This window comes from Leptonotus elevatus, chromosome 3 (genome assembly GCF_054856555.1).
Source record: "Leptonotus elevatus isolate MCC_2025b chromosome 3, RoL_Lele_1.0, whole genome shotgun sequence".
NCBI classification, from domain to species: Eukaryota; Metazoa; Chordata; class Actinopteri; order Syngnathiformes; family Syngnathidae; genus Leptonotus; species Leptonotus elevatus.
The window spans coordinates 12,023,593-12,045,339 of record NC_141241.1 but is presented as its reverse complement, the minus strand read 5'-3'; the positions used below and the strand labels follow the sequence as shown (position 1 = coordinate 12,045,339).

The following is a 21,747-nucleotide window of genomic DNA, read 5'->3' as shown; positions in this document are numbered from 1 at the left end:
TTAAGAACAACACATGACAGGTCATTTATACCTAACACAGGAACACTCTATCAGACACACATAAGAAATTACATTTTAGTCATCATTGTCAAAATTATAAATTAAGAAATAGCATATTCAATATTTTCCATATAATATTTACAATTGTATGCAAGATTCGACCAGACTTGTTGCAATAACTCCATGTTGTCCATGGGTCCAGACCCTGAAAAATGCTAAAAACACAATTTGACAAAGATCAGTGTGTATTTTTTGCTGGTTATATTTATTTACTACATCTCTCATTAAAGAGAAATTCTAAGATTGTCTACGTTATAACACCTTGTCTTGAAATAAAACATTTTGGGTCATATAATAAAAATTCACAACAAAAACTTCACACACATCAGAATGGTGATGTTAGCTCCGCTGCAAAATGAATGGATGAATGTACTTTTAAGGAGTTACAGAGACTACTTACTAACTTGTAGTTTTTTTTGTGCAGTAGTTACTAACACTATTTGTACTAGTATATGTACAGTGGCTAAAGACACTTGGTGACAAAGATAGAAGTGTTGCATTCAGGAAAGAAAGGAGTCAAGGTACACTCAGCATGATGGGGGGAAAAGGCTGAGGACTGGACACAATCACGGTGGTCCACAAGTGAAGGCAAGACCAAGAGGGGAGGTGCAAGAGAAGAAAGCCTCCATCAGATAGGACTACTCCCCTGCAGATTTTGAGATCATCGTGCCCAGCTTGACATAACACAGTGTGCTGCACAGCACAACAGATAATAATCATGAGTGGGAGGCTGTTATTATTATTATTATTATTTTTTTTTTATTTATAATTAATTATTATTATTTTTTACTTTTATATATATATTCAAGGAAAAGTCTCATTAGCTTTGCAGTACACTCTGCAGTGGTTGGCAGTCAATCACAGGGCCTATACAAATAGAAAACCATTCATACACCGATGGACAATTTTGAGTCTTTAATGAAATGAACATGCAGCCTATGTTTTTGTAATGTGAGAGGAAAAGGGGGTGCTAATACACGGTAGAACATCTGTGAAATGTTGGTTGACCATATGCAAATATCACAAACACAAGGAGGGCATGCGGCAGACATTTTCTTTTTGTTTTACTAGGAATGCATCATAATGAGAATTCACGGCCGAAACCGAAAACCAAAACATCCCTCCTGCGTTCTGCCAAATTAGGGTGGAAGTGTCAAGAAAAACCTCAGGCTGTTGTGTTTGGCTGTGAACACTGTTTGATTTTTGTCAAACACTGCTTCTGCTCTGCACAGTCAACCCCTCAAAGCTCACACTTTGCAAATGTAGACAATGATGAGCAGTTTACCGGATCTGAGGACAAGGCTTCAAGGCCAAACGGCACAGGACAAAAATGTATTGCAGTAGACAGTAGTTATGAAACTCATAATGAATGAATGAATGACCCGACCTTTCAAATAGACTCTTGGCCAATTCTTTGCTTTGACTTGCGGACACAATTTTGAGATACGTGCACTAGATGGTGGCAGCAAACGTCACATCATGCAATAGTTAGCTGCTAGTGAACAACTGTTTTGTTTTCAAGATGTTTATTGACACGCCCACATTATGTTTCCCTTAGGAAAGTCCACTAGATTAATGCTAACACAAGATGCAAAGCTGAGTACATGGGCTAACAAAAGCATCATCATCAGTGTTGCGGTGTGATAAACCCCAACGGAAATTTGAACATAAACGATGCGGAAATGCATAGGCCTATAGACAGACAAAATATAAACAATACAATACATACAATACATTTATTCTATGCAAAAAATGAAGAATATTACTACAGCTTAATGAGGTATTAGTGACCATTTTCTTTATTTATATCCGTATGTATAAATTATACTGCCCCCAGTGGCCAGGGCACATGCACCAGAGGGAGCAACACAATAAATTCAACACAATGCTGTCGAACCTGCCTATATCTTAACATTCTATTTAATTATGACTGTATGTTTCTATGGAGAACAATACTGTAGAGTGCTATTTCCTGTATTTATTGAAATTGCACAATACAAATGTTTGTTGTTCTTTTATTTGGTGGCTGTAACGGATTAATTGCATTTCAACGGGGAAATATGACAAGCATGGCTGCAGGATAAATTAAACGTGCAAATAAAGAAACCACTGTATTGTACAGATTAATCAATCATGGAAAATACATTTTAGAAGGCAAATGTTGACCCTTTTTATTTAAAATTATTTTTAAAAATTGTTTCAAATTTAAAAAGAACACTCACTGGATCATCAAATGTCAGATTTCTACTTGGTTGGTAACGACAACTAGCCCCCCAACAAAAGCGCGCTGAATTTAAAAGACACAAAAATTAAAACATTTTTGCTTTTCAACATAACATCCAGTCCAGCGCAGGATTTTATATTGTCTGCAGGGTTGCGACGACTTTTAATAAAATAAGACCTGCTGTGTTCGCTGTGATGTAATCAAGCGCAGTTTCTCCTGTTCAGTTATTGACTGAGAGTAACCTAATCAATCTCGACTGATTGAGAGGGAATATGCTAAATATACTGATGAAACCTTTGAGCACTCCAACACACACAGACAAAAGACACTCAAAGATGGACTCATTAAAGGGATACAGTGAAAAGCTCTGATTAGAATTTATCCGCATATCCTTATCATCACATTACTAGGATCCCCCCCCCCCCTCTAATCAGATGCTGAATTATGATTTGCATTGGAACATTGCAATCAATTCAGCGACCTTTCATGAAAAACAGCAGAATAAAGCAAATGCTGCAGATAAGCGGTTGAAAACTATATTTAAAAGTGGGATTATTACATTTGTTTGAAACTGGGACCTGGTGGCGGCAAATGGACCTATGGTATAACAAAAGTTCGTAAGATTTGTAATGTGCTTTATTACCACCTATAAAACTGAAGTGAAACAATATCACTTGATAAGCGATGTTCTTTTTATAATTTATTTTTTTCAACCAAACAAGTCAACAGACATTTAGAATTGTTCAACCGTCATTGAGGTCTGTTTCTAGTTCATTTAATGAATGTGACTAAATTACCATATTTCCTCAAACAGTAGCCTTCCCTTTAATAGACAGCACACCCTAATTAGCAATTAGCCTTTAAAAAAAATCTTATATTTTTGGCTGGATTTTAAAAAGATAAATGTTAAGCCACTTTGAACTCATTTGCTAACCAAAACAGCAGCACTGAAGTACATGAAAGTTTATTAGATTAATTGTATGGCATGTTACATTGACTAACCTATGCAGTATTTAAGACGATATCAAAATGGCACCTTTAACGACAATTGGTGTTTCAATAGACTCAGAAATGTTGCGTGCGCCCATAAGTTCCACGGATGTTGGTGACTTATTATCTGAATGTATCCACAATAATGCTTTATATTTTGTTATTAACCTCCATTTTAACATGGCATAAATTCTAATACACTGTAGTGGTAATATTGCTCAATATCATTTTTTTTTTAAATGCACGCACCACCACAGTAGTTAAGTGACTATATAAACATCCCTTCACTATACACTGTGCTAATTCTTTTAAACACTCGAAAACACATGTCAGCCATGTTTGATAAAGATTGTGCATGCAGACAATGCTCGTACAGACCCACTGATCTTCACTTTACTAAACCTGGTTGTAAAATTTTAAATGGAGTGCACTTTTATAGTGCTTTATCTACACCATCACAGTGCCCAAAGCACTTTAGTGAAGCTTACATTCACCCATTCATGCACCACCTGGAGCAATTTAGGGTTCAGTGTCTTGCCCAAGGGCACTTTGACAGCGTACGGTCGGAGCTGAGATTTGGTCACTGGACCACGCGCTTTACCAACAGAGCCAAAGCTGCCCGTGAAACTGCTTCATGTTTTGAACGAGTTCCATCTAAATTCCACTGAGAACACAATTGAGAGAGCGTATACTCACAGACACTCACGAGAAGGCTGTTTTTAAATTGTCTGGCAATGTTTCTGTTTTCTTTTCTGTTCTGCTCAGTGTCTCTCTCTCACACACACGCATTCTTGCACGCACATGCACATGGACGGCCTGCTCACTAATCTTAAAATCGCAGCATGGTTTGCTGCAGGTATGGATACGCTGGATAAACACAAGTTGGCAGGTGTTGTCGCTGTTGAAGTTGTACAATAAACAACATCTGATACATTATTAATCGCAATTCGCTCGTCGCACTGCTATTTTGTCATTTTTTGTTTCTGTTCTATTTGCACAGCAACTGTTTAAGGTTGTTAAAACTAGGGCCCAACCAAAATTGATTGTTTGAGGTTGATACCAATATTTAAGTTTTAAATTAAAATTAAGTTAAAAAAGCCAATATTTGGCTGAATGAAATTCTGGTAGCTAATTAATTTAAAGTACATAATAACTCCTAGCCAATTAATTCAAAAATATAATGCATTAAATAACTTCTTTTTTTGTTACTTAATGCTCACATCAATAAAGATATGAATTACAGTAAGAATATTTTACTGATTTACAATACATTCTCCTATAGTATTTGCAACAAAAGCAAAAATTGGCAGATTTGTTTATTTTAATTTAATTTTTTAAATAATTTTTGGGAATGTCATTATATTTGTGTTAATGCATAAAGCAACAACGATTTTAAAAGAGCAAAATCGTCCAATGAATCGTTTCGCTATTTTAGTTAATTGTTCACGTTTTTGTCCTGCAACATTTCTGAGCATTTGTTTCCTTTTGGCACATCTGTTTGCCTTTACGTATCTGTGCTGTACGAGTGTGTTGCAATCTGAGGGAATTCGGGAGCATGTCTGTACATTTCTCCTGCTAATTGTGCTGCAGCGGCTGCTCGGCTGTGGCCGCTCCTGTACTTGGTGCGTGTTTAGCTGTTCTTTGATCAGCAGATAGCGAGATGGTGGGCAGGCTGGAGATGCTGCTTGATGCACGGGCGCTTTTCCCTACACATCCCGCACACAGTAAGTGTGTGTATAGGGAGTGAAAGAGAGAAGAGTGTTCAAAGGTGAAGTAAATGGAAAATACATCATGGAAAATAAGAAAGAACAAAAAGGAAACAATGTTGTTCGAGGGGGAATTTTGTCTCGAATGGAGGAGTGCAAAACAGCTTTTAGTGAGTGTCTGGCAGCATCTTCTCTGATGTTTATCCCATCTGTGCGCACTTCTAAACACCGCCTGCAGCCCTCAGCGCTTCACAGGCTGGTTATGATCTCGCAGCTCATTGTCAGACATTCCTCTTCATCTGTCAAGCGACATTTGCTGGGCGGTAAACCTCCATATTGGAGTCTTGATCACATCATTCGCCACATTCAATCAGCTTTTAGCAGCTAAGAAAATAAAGCTAAAATAGATCCAATTAATGAAAATACACATAGTCTATTTTAAGAAAAAGCAAATGTTACTCTACGAAAATGTAAATAAAGTAAAATACAATACAAAATAATGTATTCCTCCAAACTCCTGAGTGAGCACATTTCACTTTGATAGTCAGAGGTAGTAGAGGATAATACTGTATGTGCAACTGTAGTCACAGGAACATCTATTCTAGCTGCTTAGAGATGGTCTTATAGCCTTGACCTCCAACGTGCTGGTCTATAATCCCCCCCCCCCCACACACACACACACCCCACTCCCCCCCTCGCTCCTTCGCTTCCTCTGACATGTTTAGTGTGGTACACATCATGTCACCAAATAGCACAGTGACAACATGTCACAATTTAAATGGGCTGCATGATGTAGTTTGAAGACACATGTGATGCTAATTCGAGGACACACCTTGGTTGAACATGTCCTTCTTTTCGTGGGTTACCATCATTTTTGTCCAGGCCCGCTTCATGACTTCGTTTTTTTTTTTTTTTATTCAGCTGAATTTATTATTATTATTTTTTATCAGATTCAAGTTATTTCTATGACTTATGTGGGTTTTTCTTGGGGTACCATCAATTTCGTCCACATGTGTGGTTCTATGTTCTATTATGAAACCTGCCTGGTCCATTTGAACAACCCAAATAGGAATCCTTGCTTGGAAAAGGCCTGCAAAAATCCCTAAAGGTTCGCATCCATAATAAACATCTGCCATTCATAGAATGCGCTTGTTTAAACCCACGCTGGCATTTTCACAGTTATCAGACATCAAGTTAATCCCGTTTTTCTGATAAACACCCTCGGCTTGTCCTCCAGTCAATAACAAGCAGGGCTGCCTATCTGCAGATGGCATTAAAAGATAGCAAAGACTCATTTATGTACATATGTGCTGACATCGATTTCCCATACAATCCATTTAGAGCATGTTTCTGAGTGGCTCCCTCTCACATTAGCGGTCGGGAATCGGCACTATCTATTGACACGTGGACTAAGGCATGTGTCGCTGGCTAATCAGTATTTACTCCATTGGTTGAGATGCGCTACTGTACAAAATACACATTGCATAGTGTTTTTTTTTCTGTGCAAACACCTTTGATATTGTCAGGATGGAGACCCCATTTTTTCTAGAACAGTGGACAAATTTGAAAGATAGCATAGGGGACTGGAATCAGAATCATAGGCTACTCAAAATCGCAATCACATGTTGAACCCACACCGGCTCTGTAGTGTGTATTGCCATGCCTGTATGCACTCCCTATAAGGTCTGGGCAGGCTTGTAATGAAATTGCACTTAGTCTCCTGGGAGTTAGAGTAGTCTGCGGTGCTATGCGGATACATGACATCCCAGACGTGCTCGATTGGATTCCGATCTGGGGAATTGAGGGACAGTGCCGAATTTACAAAGTTGTATTTGTCATACACTGTTGTAATTCACACCATAGGTGTTTGGGGTCCCAAGTTCTTTCAAACTAAACTCCCCCTAATCATTATGGATCTTGCTTTTTGAACTAGGGAAACTAAAGGGGCTAGCTACACATTTCAATCATTCATTAATCAATACGAAGATATTTCAACACTTGGAACTTTTTTTTAAAGGAGCAAGACGTCTAGCCTGTGTTTCATCCAGTGTCTAATTAATTCTTAAAGTTGTAGTGTTTATTAGTGTGGTGGAAGAGAGAGAGGGGTATACAGTATGTAAGAGGGAATTTGTCTTTGAAGTTGTGTTGAGCACGTCTCTAGAGGACCACCGAGCCCCAGGCTGGACTCAGGCTATGAGGCCGAAAAAGCAGTAAAGCACTTTTCCACAGAGAGGCCCAAAATGAGGATTGTAATAATTAACTGTGTCCCTGCGTGCTCCACGAACTGACCATTACCATTTGTTTATTTTAGACAGCACAACAAATAGCTAAGCAGAAAAGTTTTAGGGGAGTTTAAAAGTTTGGCATCAGAGAGGCAAACAGGACTTTAGCATGCATTGTCGGGAGCTGTATTGGATTATGGCCCTTAGCGACACTGAAAATGTGATTGTGCAATCAATCCTCTGTGGTATCTCCTTGTAGCAAACGAACATGCAGCTATCTATCGCTCTTCAAGTAGATCCACAGCCCACATGTTCTCCCCTGCAGACAGAAAGAACTTCCTGGCCTATCCTGTTGGATGAAACCACTCTGGCTCCAAAGGGAATTTTGCTCAAAGTTGAGGGTGAACAAAAACTAAAAACATCACATTCATGGATGGGGAAATAACTGCTGCTGCAGAGTCATATTTAATTTTAGACTTGCGAAGACTTCAGAGATTTACAGTCATTAACATTTTGTTTTTAATGGTAATAACTTGTGGGTGATTATCTGGATGACAACAATAAGAACAATTTAGAAAAAGGAGCGATGTAACTTTTGGACATGGCTCGAAACTCATCGGTTTTGAAAAGCATATGGATCAGCACAAACCCCCTAAAATCACAATAGCGCACCCCGGGAAATTGGGGGGAAAGGTTGGGTTAGTCACAGATATAAGTTAAAATGAATTTGGTGAACGTGTCTATTATAAGAGGATGTTTAAAAAATGATCAAGGACCCACGCACAAAACTGAAAACAAATGTTGGTCACTTTTTAAATCACCTTTTTTTTTTTTTAATTGTTCTGCTCTGGTGAGTCTGTATGTCTTTTTATCCTAGAACTTGAACTCGTTTAAAATATGCCCCCTTGGTTGTTTATATTGTGATATTTATTGGAAGAACAGCCGGAAAGAACAAGGTTCATGAAGGGACAGACTGAGGGAAGAGAGAGAGAACTACAGCAGTGAATGGTATAGAGCTACTTTAACATTACATAGGATAAATGTTCTTATCTGTGAAGGAAGGTACACCATATGAGGAAGTGTCATAACGACTAACCAAAAGGACAGGATGGTGGGTACTAGGCAGAACAGGATAGGGCAAGGGTCGTGATACATATGCAGTGTGGTTGGGTGTGACTGTATACAGTGTCTATTGGGACTCTAGAAAGAAAAAGAGAGTACAGTACAGTAAGTTGGTGTAATAATTCAGGCTGTGTCATTGTGACTGACCCACATCGACAAGCACATAAGTTAATGTTGCAGACAAAGCAACTTAGTGTTATAGACACAACTGTAAGATGTCGTTGCTTAATTTGCATTGCATTGTTTTCCTAAGAATCACACGGGACAGTACATATGAACATATTTCTTAACTACACGATGCAATTTCCGCAATGGCATGTAAATGCTCAAAAGTTGAAGTGCCCTAAATGCTGCGAATTTGTGTGAAATACTGTAAATTGAATTGTTGAAATGCAGAATATGAGTCCTTAAATTGGATTTGGATTGAAAAAATGGAAGGAGGAGTCAAATTTGCAAAACATCTCTTAAATTAGGATTTTCATTGTGAAAATTTGGGGATTTTGTTAATGTGATAAATAGTTCCTAAAATGTCCAGAGCTAGCGGAATATTCTTGCATTGTAATTGCTTGAAGAATGAGGTAATTAAATTTGGGAATTTTATTGGAAAATTTATATTCTATTGTAAGTGAGAATGGTTTGAATCAGTGGATACATGTGAAAGGTGTAGAACATTGAAAATTGGCACAATAATATATAATAATACCGTTTTTGGAGTACAGTCGACACGAACAATGAAACAAAGTAGAAATGGTGATCTGATTCTGAACTAGAAAATACTTTTACAACGTGAGCTTCCTACTTATGAGTTGTTCATGGAACCTACCATGTCGATTGTAACACAGGAGCTCCCTCAGACAATTATTTATCATTCGGCATTTTAATGCTGCGAATATTGACATATGTTGTTGGCATAATTTAATTAGTGAGTAAACTTCCAGCTTCCCTGTCCAGAATAATGCCACCCGTAGAACATCTTGCTGCCCCGTTTGCCGGTACACCCCTATCTTTGTGTCAGTGGTTTGTTCCGCTCTCCAGCTGATCGGCCCAGGAATCCCCGGTGGTTCCGTCCGTCATCGGCTTTGACGGCTCCCATGTTTTACTCTCGTTTAAGGCTGTTTTAATCTACCGGACTTTGTGGCCGCTCGTGTCGGCAAACTGCTCCACTCCTGTGGAAATTTGAAAAAAAAAGGGGATTACTCGTCGGGCCATCGCGTTTTGAACGAAACCAGACGGGAGGGATCTATAGACGAATTGAAAGGCCCTCGCTCCATCCCCGGATTCACCTGCTACACGGAGAGCTTCAACACGGAAGACCGACATGGGGGACACCGGGAGCGAGGGCAGCAAGCCCCCGAGTAACGTCAACGTCGTGCCGCCGCGCTGTCCATGCGGCTTCTGGGGGTAAGACCGGGAACCTCTTTGAACATCTTGTTTGTGTCGCTTTAGCTTCACTGTCGACGGTTAGCTTAGCCGTTTAGCCATTAGCACTAGCAGCTCAAGCGGGGATGAGCTTGTTATGAGCCCCCTCCTCCTCCTCCCCTCCCTTCCCCATTGTTTTGTAGCATTAGCTGCGAGCTAACCCCAGCTGGCCTCGTTCACTTCCCACCGAGAGACCAAGATGGATAATCCAGCTCGTGTCACAGGTGTGACAGGATTCGTAACACAGTGTAGTATAAGTCCAAATACACGGACAAACAAACTTTGGGGTAAGGTTTGTTTCTCTAGGCATGTTATTGTTATAACCCCCCTCTTTCACCGACTGTTTTGTCTTCCTGCACCGCGGAAGTGCGGCATCCTAACATTTGGAAGTATTTGAATGGGCCATGTACACGTTTAGTTTTGTATACAGTACATATTGTGTTAAGACACATATCTGTACACTATTTGTCTTTTTTGTTTCACCAATAATAGACCACATTGTATCCTATTGTGAATGTGTTGACTTGACAGTGGCAATTTCACACACAATTACAAAGTACATTATTGACTCAAGAGACATGTACAGTTAGTTCACAAGCACGTTTTCAAAGGGAGAAAAACGGAACAATTGCATTAAAAAAAACTGAAATAGGATTTTAATGTTGCTAAGTTAATTGCATATGATATTAACATACACCTACAGCAGTGGTGGGTTGCATTAATTGAAATGAATGCAAATATTGGAGAAACAAACACAGAGACTTGATGCATTTATCTAAAAGAATGGCTGCGAAGACGGTACCCGCAGTAAAGCCGAAGCAATACAAAGGACATTTTCAACCGTCAACAAATATTTTCATAAGACTGCTAAAGAAATATCGTCTTACAGCTACACGTTTGTCATGAAGGGGGCCTGTATCGCTTTTGCTGGCACTAAGCAACTTTGAGGAGGGTGGTAGGAACGCTGCCACATTAAAAAAAAAAATACAAATATGGACTGCTTTACGTCATACGTCCCCCTTTCTCCATTTGTTACAAAGACAGAAGTCGATTCGAACATCTACGTGTGTGATTGCGGCTGTCATTGCAGAAGCTGCAAAACAACCAAAAAGTTTTGTCTGAGGAGACAAAAAAAGAAAAAAGAAAAAGGGAGGCTTTCCGGAACAAAGGAGACAGTCTGGCTTTTACTCACTGGCATGAGCTCAAAGACGACAGACACTATGTGCTGGTCCTCATGGGAAATGTGGTCTTCCTAAAGGAAAAACACTACCGCTATTGTCCTTATGGTGCTGCCATAATCAATGAAAACTGAAAGCTTCATGGTTTTGCTTTAATAAGTCATTATCAAAGCCATAAGACTATGTTGCCATATGTCGCCATTTGTGAACAAAGTTAAACCTTTGTAACTTTTTACTCTAGACTAGTACAGTCCTTCACAAACAGGGGAGTAAATTTAACAGCTAATTTTGTTTGTGCCTATTAAATGCAGTTTTGCAGGTGGTAGAGCTTGCCGTCTTGTCTCTTCCAATCATTTTCATTAGTAGCAGCGGTGGACCACCTATGGGACTGATTGGTCGTGCTGTGCTCCAACTTCCTTTGTCTTAACAAGCATGTTGTCATTACCTTCCTGCTTATGTTTCTGATCCTGCCACTGTGATAAATCTCATTTGATTACCTCCACCAGTAAAGGAGTTTTAATTTTTAGCTGGACAATGTATGCATTTATTTGCTAGTAGTGTTGCAGAAAAGCTAGTGTACACAATTCAATGAATAAGTAGCTTTGGTATCTGAATCTGGGTTTTATTTTTTTGTAACAAGGATGTAACTTGATTGCTTTTGTGCCAACTCGTATTATCTTGGGGCCAAGGCAATATGTTGAAGTGAGAGGAGCAATTCCATTTTTTTCCAGGCCACAACCTTGTCTCATAGAAAAATAGTGCTTCGTTGTCATCTTGTGGCTTTTATAGGCAGGAGAAACCATTTTGGGTGGGCGCCAATTGTAGATTCCTTGCTAACTGCGGCAGCATAGCAGGGGTTCATTGTACACAAAAAGTCAAGATCAAAATCAAATGCCAGGTCCACCATAACAACGGTTCAAGTTCAGACATTTTGTGTGACTTAACTGGTGGAATTTTAAATTGTTCTGTTCCAGAATCAGTTATGTTTGACTTTATCAGTCGACTTGTGGTTTTGTGCTAATGATCCCATGATCTTTGCTATCCATTCTGGCTTAGTATCATTGTCAACAGAAGATCAACTGTTAATTTGCTTAGAACAGAATAGAAAAGTGCTTTGTCATACTAGAAAAAATAATGCAGTTTTTACTTTTTTCAATATTGTGGTCCCAATGATAAGGTTGCTTCTCCGATCTCCACCTAGACTTCCATTCTGTGTCATATCAATCGCAAGCATGACAGAAATACCTCAGGTTTGCCGCAACTGACCCCTTCTTCAGAAACGGATACAAAGGTGTGCTCCGAATAATATAGAATGTGACTGACCGTCACGTGACGCTCGGTGCACTGATGGTAAGGAGGGAGGCTGGACAAGAAATGAGTTATCTCTCAGTGGACAGCCAGAATCAACTGTTGTGTGTGTGTTGTCGCTGAAATCAGCAAAGCTTCAGCGACCCATACTTTTCATCAAAGAATCGAGAGGGTTAACAAACAGTAAGACATTTTCTACTGAAGTGCAGACAGGGATGAATCCGCTTCTACGGTCAAGGTAATGATGTTTTTGTCTGTGCAGGGTTCCCAAATAAGTAATTTTCAGCCTGGGATTTTGGATCATGGTTGAAAACCTGAAGATAGTCTTCTCCCTTGCATGTCAACCTGATGTTATCATATGAAAAAAATTGAACAAGTGACATTTTAGTGAAAACTTTTGCTCTTTTTCTCAGGTCCAGCAAAACAATGAATCTGTGCTCCAAATGTTTTGCAGGTTGGTTGTTCTTTTTTCTATCTTCAGTTTAGACTTCGCTGCTGTGAATACGTTTTACTGTTATCCCAAACTATGTTTACCCTTCAGTTAGTCTGGCTACTGTTTAAAAGAAAGTAGCTGAATGTGCTATTTTGGGGAGAAATGTTGTGTACCTAAGCTGTCTCCCACCACTACTTGGCATTATTCCTCCTGACAACTGCTCCACAGATACTGTTGTTGCTACCTTTTTCTTCCAACATGGTGAGAGGTACTAAATTAACCCGCTCAGAAAACTTAAAAGTAAATTGAACTTTTCTTGAAAATGAATGACTGTTGAATTTGCTGATGATTTTTACACAGTCTGACTTTTTGCTATGTAGACATTAAAACCCCCTGTTGATCAGTCAAAACGTTTCTTTACAATAAAGTCTAACCACGTCATGGCTCCCTTCTCTGGGTTTGGTCATGTGAAGTACACAAGCTTTGGCACTGTGATGTCATTTTCAGGGGGCAAAATATCAGCCCGCTAAAGTAGATAAAAATGGGGAATTTTTTGTGCTTATTTCATATTCTACAAATGCAGTTACTATAATTTTATGAAATAACTTGTAGACAATAAACACATTAAAAATGTTTTTTTTAAGCACTTATAATAAGACTTAATTCTTAAGTTCTGCTACATTCTCATAATGACTTTATATTGATATTGACTTTAACATAAAGCTTTTTCCTTCCCAAAGACATTCAGAAGAAACAGCCAGACGGTGCCTCAAAAGCCTCTTCAAGCCCCAGCAGTAGCAGCAGTAGCAGTCAAGCAGACGTATTCTGCAGTGAAACAAATAAAGGCATCAGTCAGTCCTTCATAGCCATGTCAGACACCTCAGATGATCCTTTGCCAGGAGATGCAGCAGTGACCTCTCTACCTGCTCAGGACGGTAAGTTAATAGATGGATAATGGTGTATATTGTGCATGGTAAATAAAAGGGATCCATAAAAATGATAATGACCACATATAAATTAATATCTTTTTGTTCAGGGATTTTTGTGTGTGTAGAAGACAGCTCGATAAAGCCGCAGTTTCCCAGACTATATTTGTCCTCCATGGCTCTGATAGTGTAGATGAAAGCTCAGGGTTATCTATTCAGTGTGAGGGCTTGAAGAGGACACGTGCAATTGCCAGGGCATCCGTCACCGCTGTACGGTGGCAAGGTTATTTCGCTAAGGCCCGTCCAGGATGAGATGATAAAAAAAAAAGACATTTGAAGCAGTAAATATTTCCACTCTACCCTACTTCCTTGTTATACTACCAGGTACTTGTAATAATTTACGCCATTTTCACTGAAGCAACCCCCTTCGCTCCCGGCTGGTTAACTGGATTTTGACTGATTTTGCAAGGCCCACAGAATATTGTGTTGTATTGCTATAAAAACATGGAACCTACCAAAAGAAAGATTAGGGTCTCTTCTTTAATCAGGAAAGAAGTATATTTCTATCTGTTTCCGTTTTGCAGCAATTAGCATTAGTATATTGCTAAGTTTCATCATTATTCACAAATCTGTTTAAAACAGTGGGGAAAGAACTTTTTGCAACATGGCCCTAGTAATCTCTTTTACTCGGCTGGCCGTTTTTGTAATAACTACCATTGCTTCAAGCATTCTCTTCAGTTCAGAGGCTGTATCAAAGCCTTCTGTATGCTCTAGCATTAAAAAAAAAAAAAACAACAAAAAATTGTCTTTGGAAGCATGATTATGTTACGGACTTTTTTCATGCCTGGTTGGAATGTAGACAGGCCGGGGGTGCATATTATTGATAGAAAACCCTACTAAAGTGCATTTTCATACTATGGGACCTTTAAGCTTTAACCAGTTTTTGGCCTTTTTACATTGAGTCTGGGCCTCATCTGCCACAATAAATATTCAGTATATGTTAGGATCTATTCTTTCTGTCCTATTGTCAATATTACGCATTTTATTTTAGCATGTTGCAGAAGTATCCTTTCCGCTCTCCTCGATATTTATAGTATTTATTGTTGAATTATTTATGATTCTGATGCCTTTTACAAGAAAATTCAATACACTATTAAAGTCTGTCGGTGAGAATGAACCCTATATGGCAGTAAACACCATTTAGTCATTGTCACGCATCTCTTCCCTGTCTTATTGAACTGCATCTCTGTTGCAGAAGTATGCAGCACAGACACAGCCTTCAGCTCACTCACCACTCCTACAAAACGCTCCTTTGAATCAGGTACGTCTCTGCTAGACTGCAAAACATCTCACCCTGCTGCATTTTAAGCTATGGACTTTGGGAGTTTTGCAGACTTATAGGCAACAGTATTGCTGATGAGAGCAGTTGTGTATGTAGCATTATGCTAAGTTTTGGCATTAAACTATAGCAAATTCAGCTTAAAATGTTCTAGAATGATCAAATGATCTGCTATAAGTGACAGCAGAAACATTCGACTGGTCTGAATTCCCTTTTATTTTGCTTTTTACCTGTAAGTCATGTGATGCATACAATGTATGAGACGTGGATTTTTGTACATACATGTGACTTCATTGCTATGGCAACCATGGCTCACCTACTAGAACGCCCAATTTAATAACGGTGGAATCTTATTATACGTAGTTGTTGAGTGGATGTCAACTTTTGATTTGACAGGGATTTTTTCCCCTCTACTGTACTGTAGGGGGAGCCCAGGCACAGACCATTATTTATTATGGTTACAAATTTTTTAAGCCTTCTTTCTAAATATTTAACATTGGGATTAAAATGCTCGATTTTAAAACTTCATTGTCCTTTTCTTGTACTCCATATGAGTTTGAGTTGCTTTCAATTTGCCACCGAGTTTTGCCAGGATAGATGAAAGAAAGCCAGGGAGGAAAGCGGTCATGTGCTAACGACATGCACACACACGCACGTGCACACAATCACTGGTGCGCTCGAATATGTTCACACACTCATATTGATGGTGTGGAGCGGTAGAATCTGGCAGCTCAGCTTGGCCTAGTTCCCAGAGATTTATTGAGCGCTGATCTGCATTCGGCCCGGCCAGAGGAAAAGTCTCCAGGATTGATGAGAAAAGTCGTGCTGACCGGTTAAACTGGCTGCAGGTACATGCTGTTCCTGTGTCCTCTCAAGCTCTTTTGACTCGGACACTAATGTGCAAGAAAGCGTTGTTTTGGGCATTATATCTCATACTACACTTGTGCAGTTGTGCTCATAAGTTTACATAACATGTCAGAATACTATGTAAGATGAGTGATCAGGCAAAACCCATTTAGTTTATTTTAAATGGAATTCAAATTAAATTGTAAGGTATTTTAGAATAGCACAAACAAAATAGCAATGAAGAAAAAAATATTTTCTTTTGTTTTCATGAAAAAAATGACAATGTTTTACACATTTTTCCAAGTATGTTAACTCATTCACTGCCATTGACGGCTATAGACATCAAAAATTCATTTGAACTATTTCTATTAGTTTAACATTTTTTGACCCTTTTGTTAACAAGAGTATGAAAACATAAATTTTTTTAATTGTACTTTTAGAACAGATATAAAATTTGTGATTAATCGTGAGTTAACTCGTGAAGTCATGCAATTAATTACGATAAAAAAATGTAATCGCCTGACGCTCCTAATTTTTATTAATCTTTTTTTTCTTTTTTTAATCGCATTAGGCGATTACATTTTTAAAATTTTAATTACTTCAATAGTTAACTCCCGATTAATCATACATCTGTTCTAGATGTACTTTTTTTTTCTTCTTCTAGGTTTTCATACTCTTGTTAACAAAAGTGGAATTTTTTTTAAACATTAACTCATTCACTGCCATTGACGGCTATAGACGTAAAAAATTCATTTGAACTATTCATATTAGTTTCCCATTTTTTCCCATTTTTGTTAACAAGAGTATGAAAACCTAAAGAAAAAAATATTGGACAATTATAACAGATTAAAATTTGTGATTAAGCGTGAGTTAACTATTGAAGTCATGCGATTAATTACAATTAAACATTTTAATCGACTGACGCTCCTAATTTTAATACTCTCTTCTTAAAAAAAAAGATTATTAAAAACAAAATGTCTAGGTTTTCATACTCTCGTTAACAAAATTTGGGAGAAAATGTTAAACTAAATAGAAATAGTTAAAATGAATTTTTGACGTTTATAGCCGTCAATGGCAGTGAATGAGTTAAAAGCAAAAGTGTGTAATGCTTTGGGACAATATTTTTTCAAATCATATTGTCACAAATGTGTTTGTCCTGCATGGAATAAATCCCCTCTTAAAGCTGTTCAACTCCTCGCTGACGTTCTGTTTCTATCCTCCGTTAAGACACTCTCAAAATGCAATTCTTTTTGGATCAATGGTGAAATGTTAAGCAGCTTTTACTTTGGAATACACTGTGCTGCTGCACTTTCTCTTAAAACCGTCTGCTCAGCAGAGATGCATGTGCTTACTGTACATAAGGATTTTTGTGTGTGTATTTATTTAAATGGAGGTAATTAATTGAGGAATGGTGTCTAAAAGAGCTGATACTACTATTTGATGATAGCATTTTTTGTAATTTTTTTTAGTATTAAAAAATATATACACTTTTGTTATAACTAAAGATGTCATATTGTGTATAACTTTATTTTAGGTCTGTAATGTCATGATGCAACATGCCCTCCATGTTCAAATTGCTTTACTTTATGGTTTGTGCCTCTTTTATCCCTTTATTTATGTTCTTTATGTGTCTGCAGCCTCCGAGTCAGAAAGCGACAGTTCTCCTGAGAAGCGAGCGAGAGTGGGTGAAGTGCCGGGGGCTGAGGAGTCATCATCGTCGTTATTGTCATCTTGTTCTGCGTCGTCGTCATCACCCTCCGCGTCATCTCGCGGCGGCCCCAAACAGCGGAGCCGCAAGCGTTGCCATCGCTGCCAAACCAAACTGGAGCTGGTGCAACAAGAGCTGGGCTCCTGTCGCTGCGGTACGACAACACAAGCGCATGAACACACATTTAGAATATTCACTCTATCCTCTCAGTTGACATGCTTAAAGCTACTAGTTTGAATTCACCGTTTTAAACACAAATAATGTTACAGATTTTACAGCACCTCTTTTGCCAGAAAGCTGTCTCAGCATTAGACTGAGAGCAGAACTCAATTAAAGACCTGGCCACATACATACAAACTCAATAAATGACTAATAAATGTCACATATATTAAAGTTTAATCAAGTCAAACTAGAGTTGAAAACAAAATACAAGCAACTGTTGTGGAGAAAATGTAGAGGCAAACAATATTGTAGAGCGTCATGTTAGTCTAATGCAATGCTAATCACAAGATCATTTTTCATACTGCATAGGGAACTTGGTTTGAGAGACATTTGACATACCCTTCATTCAATTGCGATAACTAATTGGCGAGGAGGATTCAACTTTTTTTGCCTTTAGGTATCGGTTTCTGGCATAAGCAGCCTACACGGATATTCAATATCTTGAAATAAGGCTGGTATCGCTCACCCATCCGTGACCCGGGGGTGGGGGCGTGTAGACGGCCTTAATGTTTCACTTTGAACATACAGTAAAACATAAGCCAATTAAAAGGAATACTAATGCAATTGCAACCAATAACCGTGCTTGCTAATCATCTTGTTTGCATACAAATGAACGTACTTAAAATGTCACAGTGCTTCAACTGCTTTAAAGACCATCTGTTTAAACCCCCGGAGTCATTTTTTAATTGCAAATTGACTCACTTTTTTTGTGTGTGCATGGTACATCCATCCCTAATAGTCTGTTGTTTACTTTGAAAAGATGCAATTAGAGTGATTTCTGACCATCGAGGTAATTGCTTTGCTAATGGTTCTGCTGGTACTTCTGTTCACTTTGTGAAAGTTGATACATTCACACGTGAGATGACGAACATTAAAGGTTCCGGTGAACTACTTTATAAATGATAATGTTTTGATGCAAAGTATTACAGTGCGTGCATTAATTTTGTAGTCTTTTGGCGAGGTGAAATATTCCACATTCATTCCATTTGAGAGGCTTTTAATGTTGCATAATGTTCTCCCTTCCACTCCATTGGTGCGCTGTGCAATCACAATGTTTTTAATTGCATATCCAGCAGCTGTCAAACTGGGCTTTTTAATCACTGCTCATAGAATGCCAGCAGTGTTATTATGTGTATTAATGAATGGATTTAAAGAAGATGACAACTAATAAGATGTGTTATGCGTGGCAAGACTCCCAACAGTGGCTACAAGTTCTACAGCCTGTATATTTACAGACTGAAAAGAGAAAAATTATGATTCATTGGGTTTGTCCAACTGAATTTTTTAGGATACAGAAGAACCTTTGAAGCATGCTGTTCAATGTTCTCAACGGGTCGTTTTCATGAGTGACTGACCAACAGTGACTAGTTTCTTTTAACATAATGTACTAGGACCCAACCGATATTGATATATATATTTTTTTAGGTCGATGCTGATACTTATTTGTGGTAGAAAAAATACAGATTGCCGATTACAAAATTAAATTAATTTTTTTGTATTTCCTTTTTTAATTATATTTTTGATATCTGTTTTTATTTTTACATTTATTTATTTATTTTAAATTTTGGCAGTTTTTGGTCCTCCATAATAATCGGCCGGCCATTTAATCGGTCAAACCCTAAAATGTCTCTTTGGCGAACTTAATTTGACCTTCTCAAAACATTTGAATGCTGCACTGTTCAGTTTTCAATATATATTTTTTCAGAACATGCTGTTCTCCAGCAATGATGCTGAGTAGCCAAATTCGCAACGGGCGTTTGATCCATGAATCTTGTCAGTACCACTTGTACAAAGGATCTCAACCGTTTTCCTCCTCCCATGTGCAGGTTATGTCTTCTGTATGCTGCATCGGCTCCCGGAGCAACACGACTGTCTGTTTGACCACCTGGGCAGCGGGCGCCAAGAAGCCGTCCTCAAAATGGTCAAGCTGGACCGCAAGGTGGGCCGCTCCTGCCAGCGCATCGGAGAGGAGTGCTCCTGAGCGCCGCCCAAGAGAGAATCTCTACACAAAAGCCCTAGCAGGGATTTCTTTTTTTTTTGTACAGCCTATCCATTTAAAAGGATGCTCGCTCTCTTTAAATCCCATTTATCCACACTCATCCCAGACTTTTTGTGCTTCTGTCAGCTTGATTGTATCCCTGCTACTAAACACAACCCCAGTTCACAAACGAGAACAAGAGAGAGCAAAAGGACTTTGGGACTTTCCAATTCTTTTTTCTTTTCTTTTTTTCCCCTTTTTTTTTTCCCTCCCCGACTTCACACGTGTGAGTGGACTAACAAATGAGCAAAAGCATTAAGAGGACAAGCACGCTTGATACAAATGTTTGTCCAGGAAGCCAGTTGATGACGATACCTCAAAGAAAAGAAAATATGATGATAAAGAGGACAATGAGAGTTTTTAGTCTCGTTACCTCAACAAGAAGTCATTCACAACGGCTTCTTTGACCGAAGCAAGACATGCAACCACGGGACTCAGTGTCTTAGCCACCTCTAATCGTTATCAACCTGGCCATTATCCACCTCAGGATATGGAAGCTTCTTTCCTCCAAGCTCCTCCCTCTTTTTTCTTTTTCACACAGGATTTTTGTCAAAGACATCCAATCTTCAACTCTTGAGTTTGACTCAAATGCCTCCAGGCTGTCCCGAGGGGAAAACTGAACTAGTTATCTAAGTCATCTTTGGATTTTTTTTTGGACTGACCAAGACTTAACATATGTTGTTGTCCAATAAAAATCATGCATCATTTTTGTGTGTGGCAAAAAGGAGGGAACATCAAAATAATTGATGATGCATGCTTTTCATTGGACAGCAATAATAATTTCCCTACCCCATCATTTTATTTTATTTTATTTGTTTTTAACCTTGCAGTCTTTTCCTTTGAAGTAAAAACCTACCCATTATGTCGACACGCACGGGTTTATGTTGGTGTGTTTCTTGACAGCCTGCATTGTACATCCTCTTCCAGCGTTTTGACACTTTTGTAAATACACACATTGCCGTTTGATTTTGCGCTACGTGGACTAAAGCTGAGCTGTTTCGACTTGGCAGTTCCTCTTTTCGAGGTGTTGGTGGTGGTTCAGAGCATTTTTTTTTGGTTATACATATTTTTAAAGGTCTTCACTAGCAGGGTTATTGGGTTTTTCATTCTTCCACCTTCAGGTACTTAAGCAGTTCTCGACATTGGCCAGTGTTTTGATTTCCAGCTAATCATGTTGACAATACTCTGATATTTGTTTGCCTTTTTGCTCTCTGCTGCCTCTCCCTCCCTCTTACTAGATGAGGCGCAGCGAATAATAAATCCTCCTGTTAAAAAAAGAAAAAATTGTAATGTTGACTTTAGAAGATTTGAACAAAAATTTATTGAATATTGTGTACCATGAAGAAAACTTATGAAACCCCTTTTTTTCTTTTGCTTTTTCAAGTTGACTTACACCTAAGTGTAGAGTTTTTGTTTGTTTATAATATGGTATTTGGGGGGTTTAAAAAATATTACAAAATTGTTATATATATTTTTCTTTCCATGACTTACATTTTGCTTTCCTCCTGCTTTCCCCCCTTTTAATGAGAATAAATCAAGATCAGACAAAGTGTCTCTTGGACTACTTAATTGATTTGTACAATATTGGAGTCTATAGTGTTGGAGACAGGGGTATTTTGCACGCTTGTAACTATTTGATATTTCAACAAGGGGCAAAACTATAAGTCCTTTGATATTAATAAACTGCCATTGACGGCTATAGACGTCAAAAATAAATGTTATTACTATTAGTTAAACATTTTTTTCTACTTTTGTTAACAAGAGTATGAAAACCTAGTTTTTTTTTATTGTACATTTAGAACATATATAAAATTTGTGATTAATTGTGAGTTAACTAGTGAAGTCATGCGATTAATTACGATTCAAAAAAAATAATCGCCTGACGCCCCAAATTTTAAATAATCTTTAAGCCGCGTCAGGCGATAATTTTTTTTAAAATTGTAATTAATCGCATGACTTCAATAGTTAACTCATGATTAATCACACATTTTATATCTGCTCTTAAT

General features: G+C 38.3%; 1 protein-coding gene and 1 long non-coding RNA gene across 3 annotated transcripts; one reads left to right on the top strand and one right to left on the bottom strand.

Annotated features, from left to right (window-relative positions):
* Positions 1-7,634: 7,634 nt before the first annotated feature.
* Positions 7,635-9,830, bottom strand: LOC147176953 (uncharacterized). Its single transcript, XR_015094420.1, has 2 exons — positions 9,608-9,830; positions 7,635-9,490 (listed from the first exon to the last, which is right to left on the bottom strand). It is a non-coding gene; the product is annotated as an uncharacterized LOC147176953 (long non-coding RNA).
* On the top strand, positions 9,364-21,293 carry zfand3 (zinc finger, AN1-type domain 3). 2 transcript variants are annotated; one of them, XM_086071918.1, is made up of 6 exons: positions 9,364-9,725; positions 12,643-12,683; positions 13,403-13,597; positions 14,844-14,909; positions 17,411-17,635; positions 19,530-21,293. In XM_086071918.1, exons 1-6 carry the CDS (start codon positions 9,643-9,645, stop codon positions 19,682-19,684), a joined length of 765 nt encoding a protein of 254 aa, XP_085928044.1. In that variant the 5' UTR covers positions 9,364-9,642; the 3' UTR covers positions 19,685-21,293. The 2 variants fall into 2 exon arrangements, with proteins under 2 accessions (XP_085928044.1, XP_085928046.1); XM_086071920.1 differs by lacking the exon at positions 9,364-9,725 and adding an exon at positions 9,760-10,030.
* Positions 21,294-21,747: the final 454 nt, after the last annotated feature.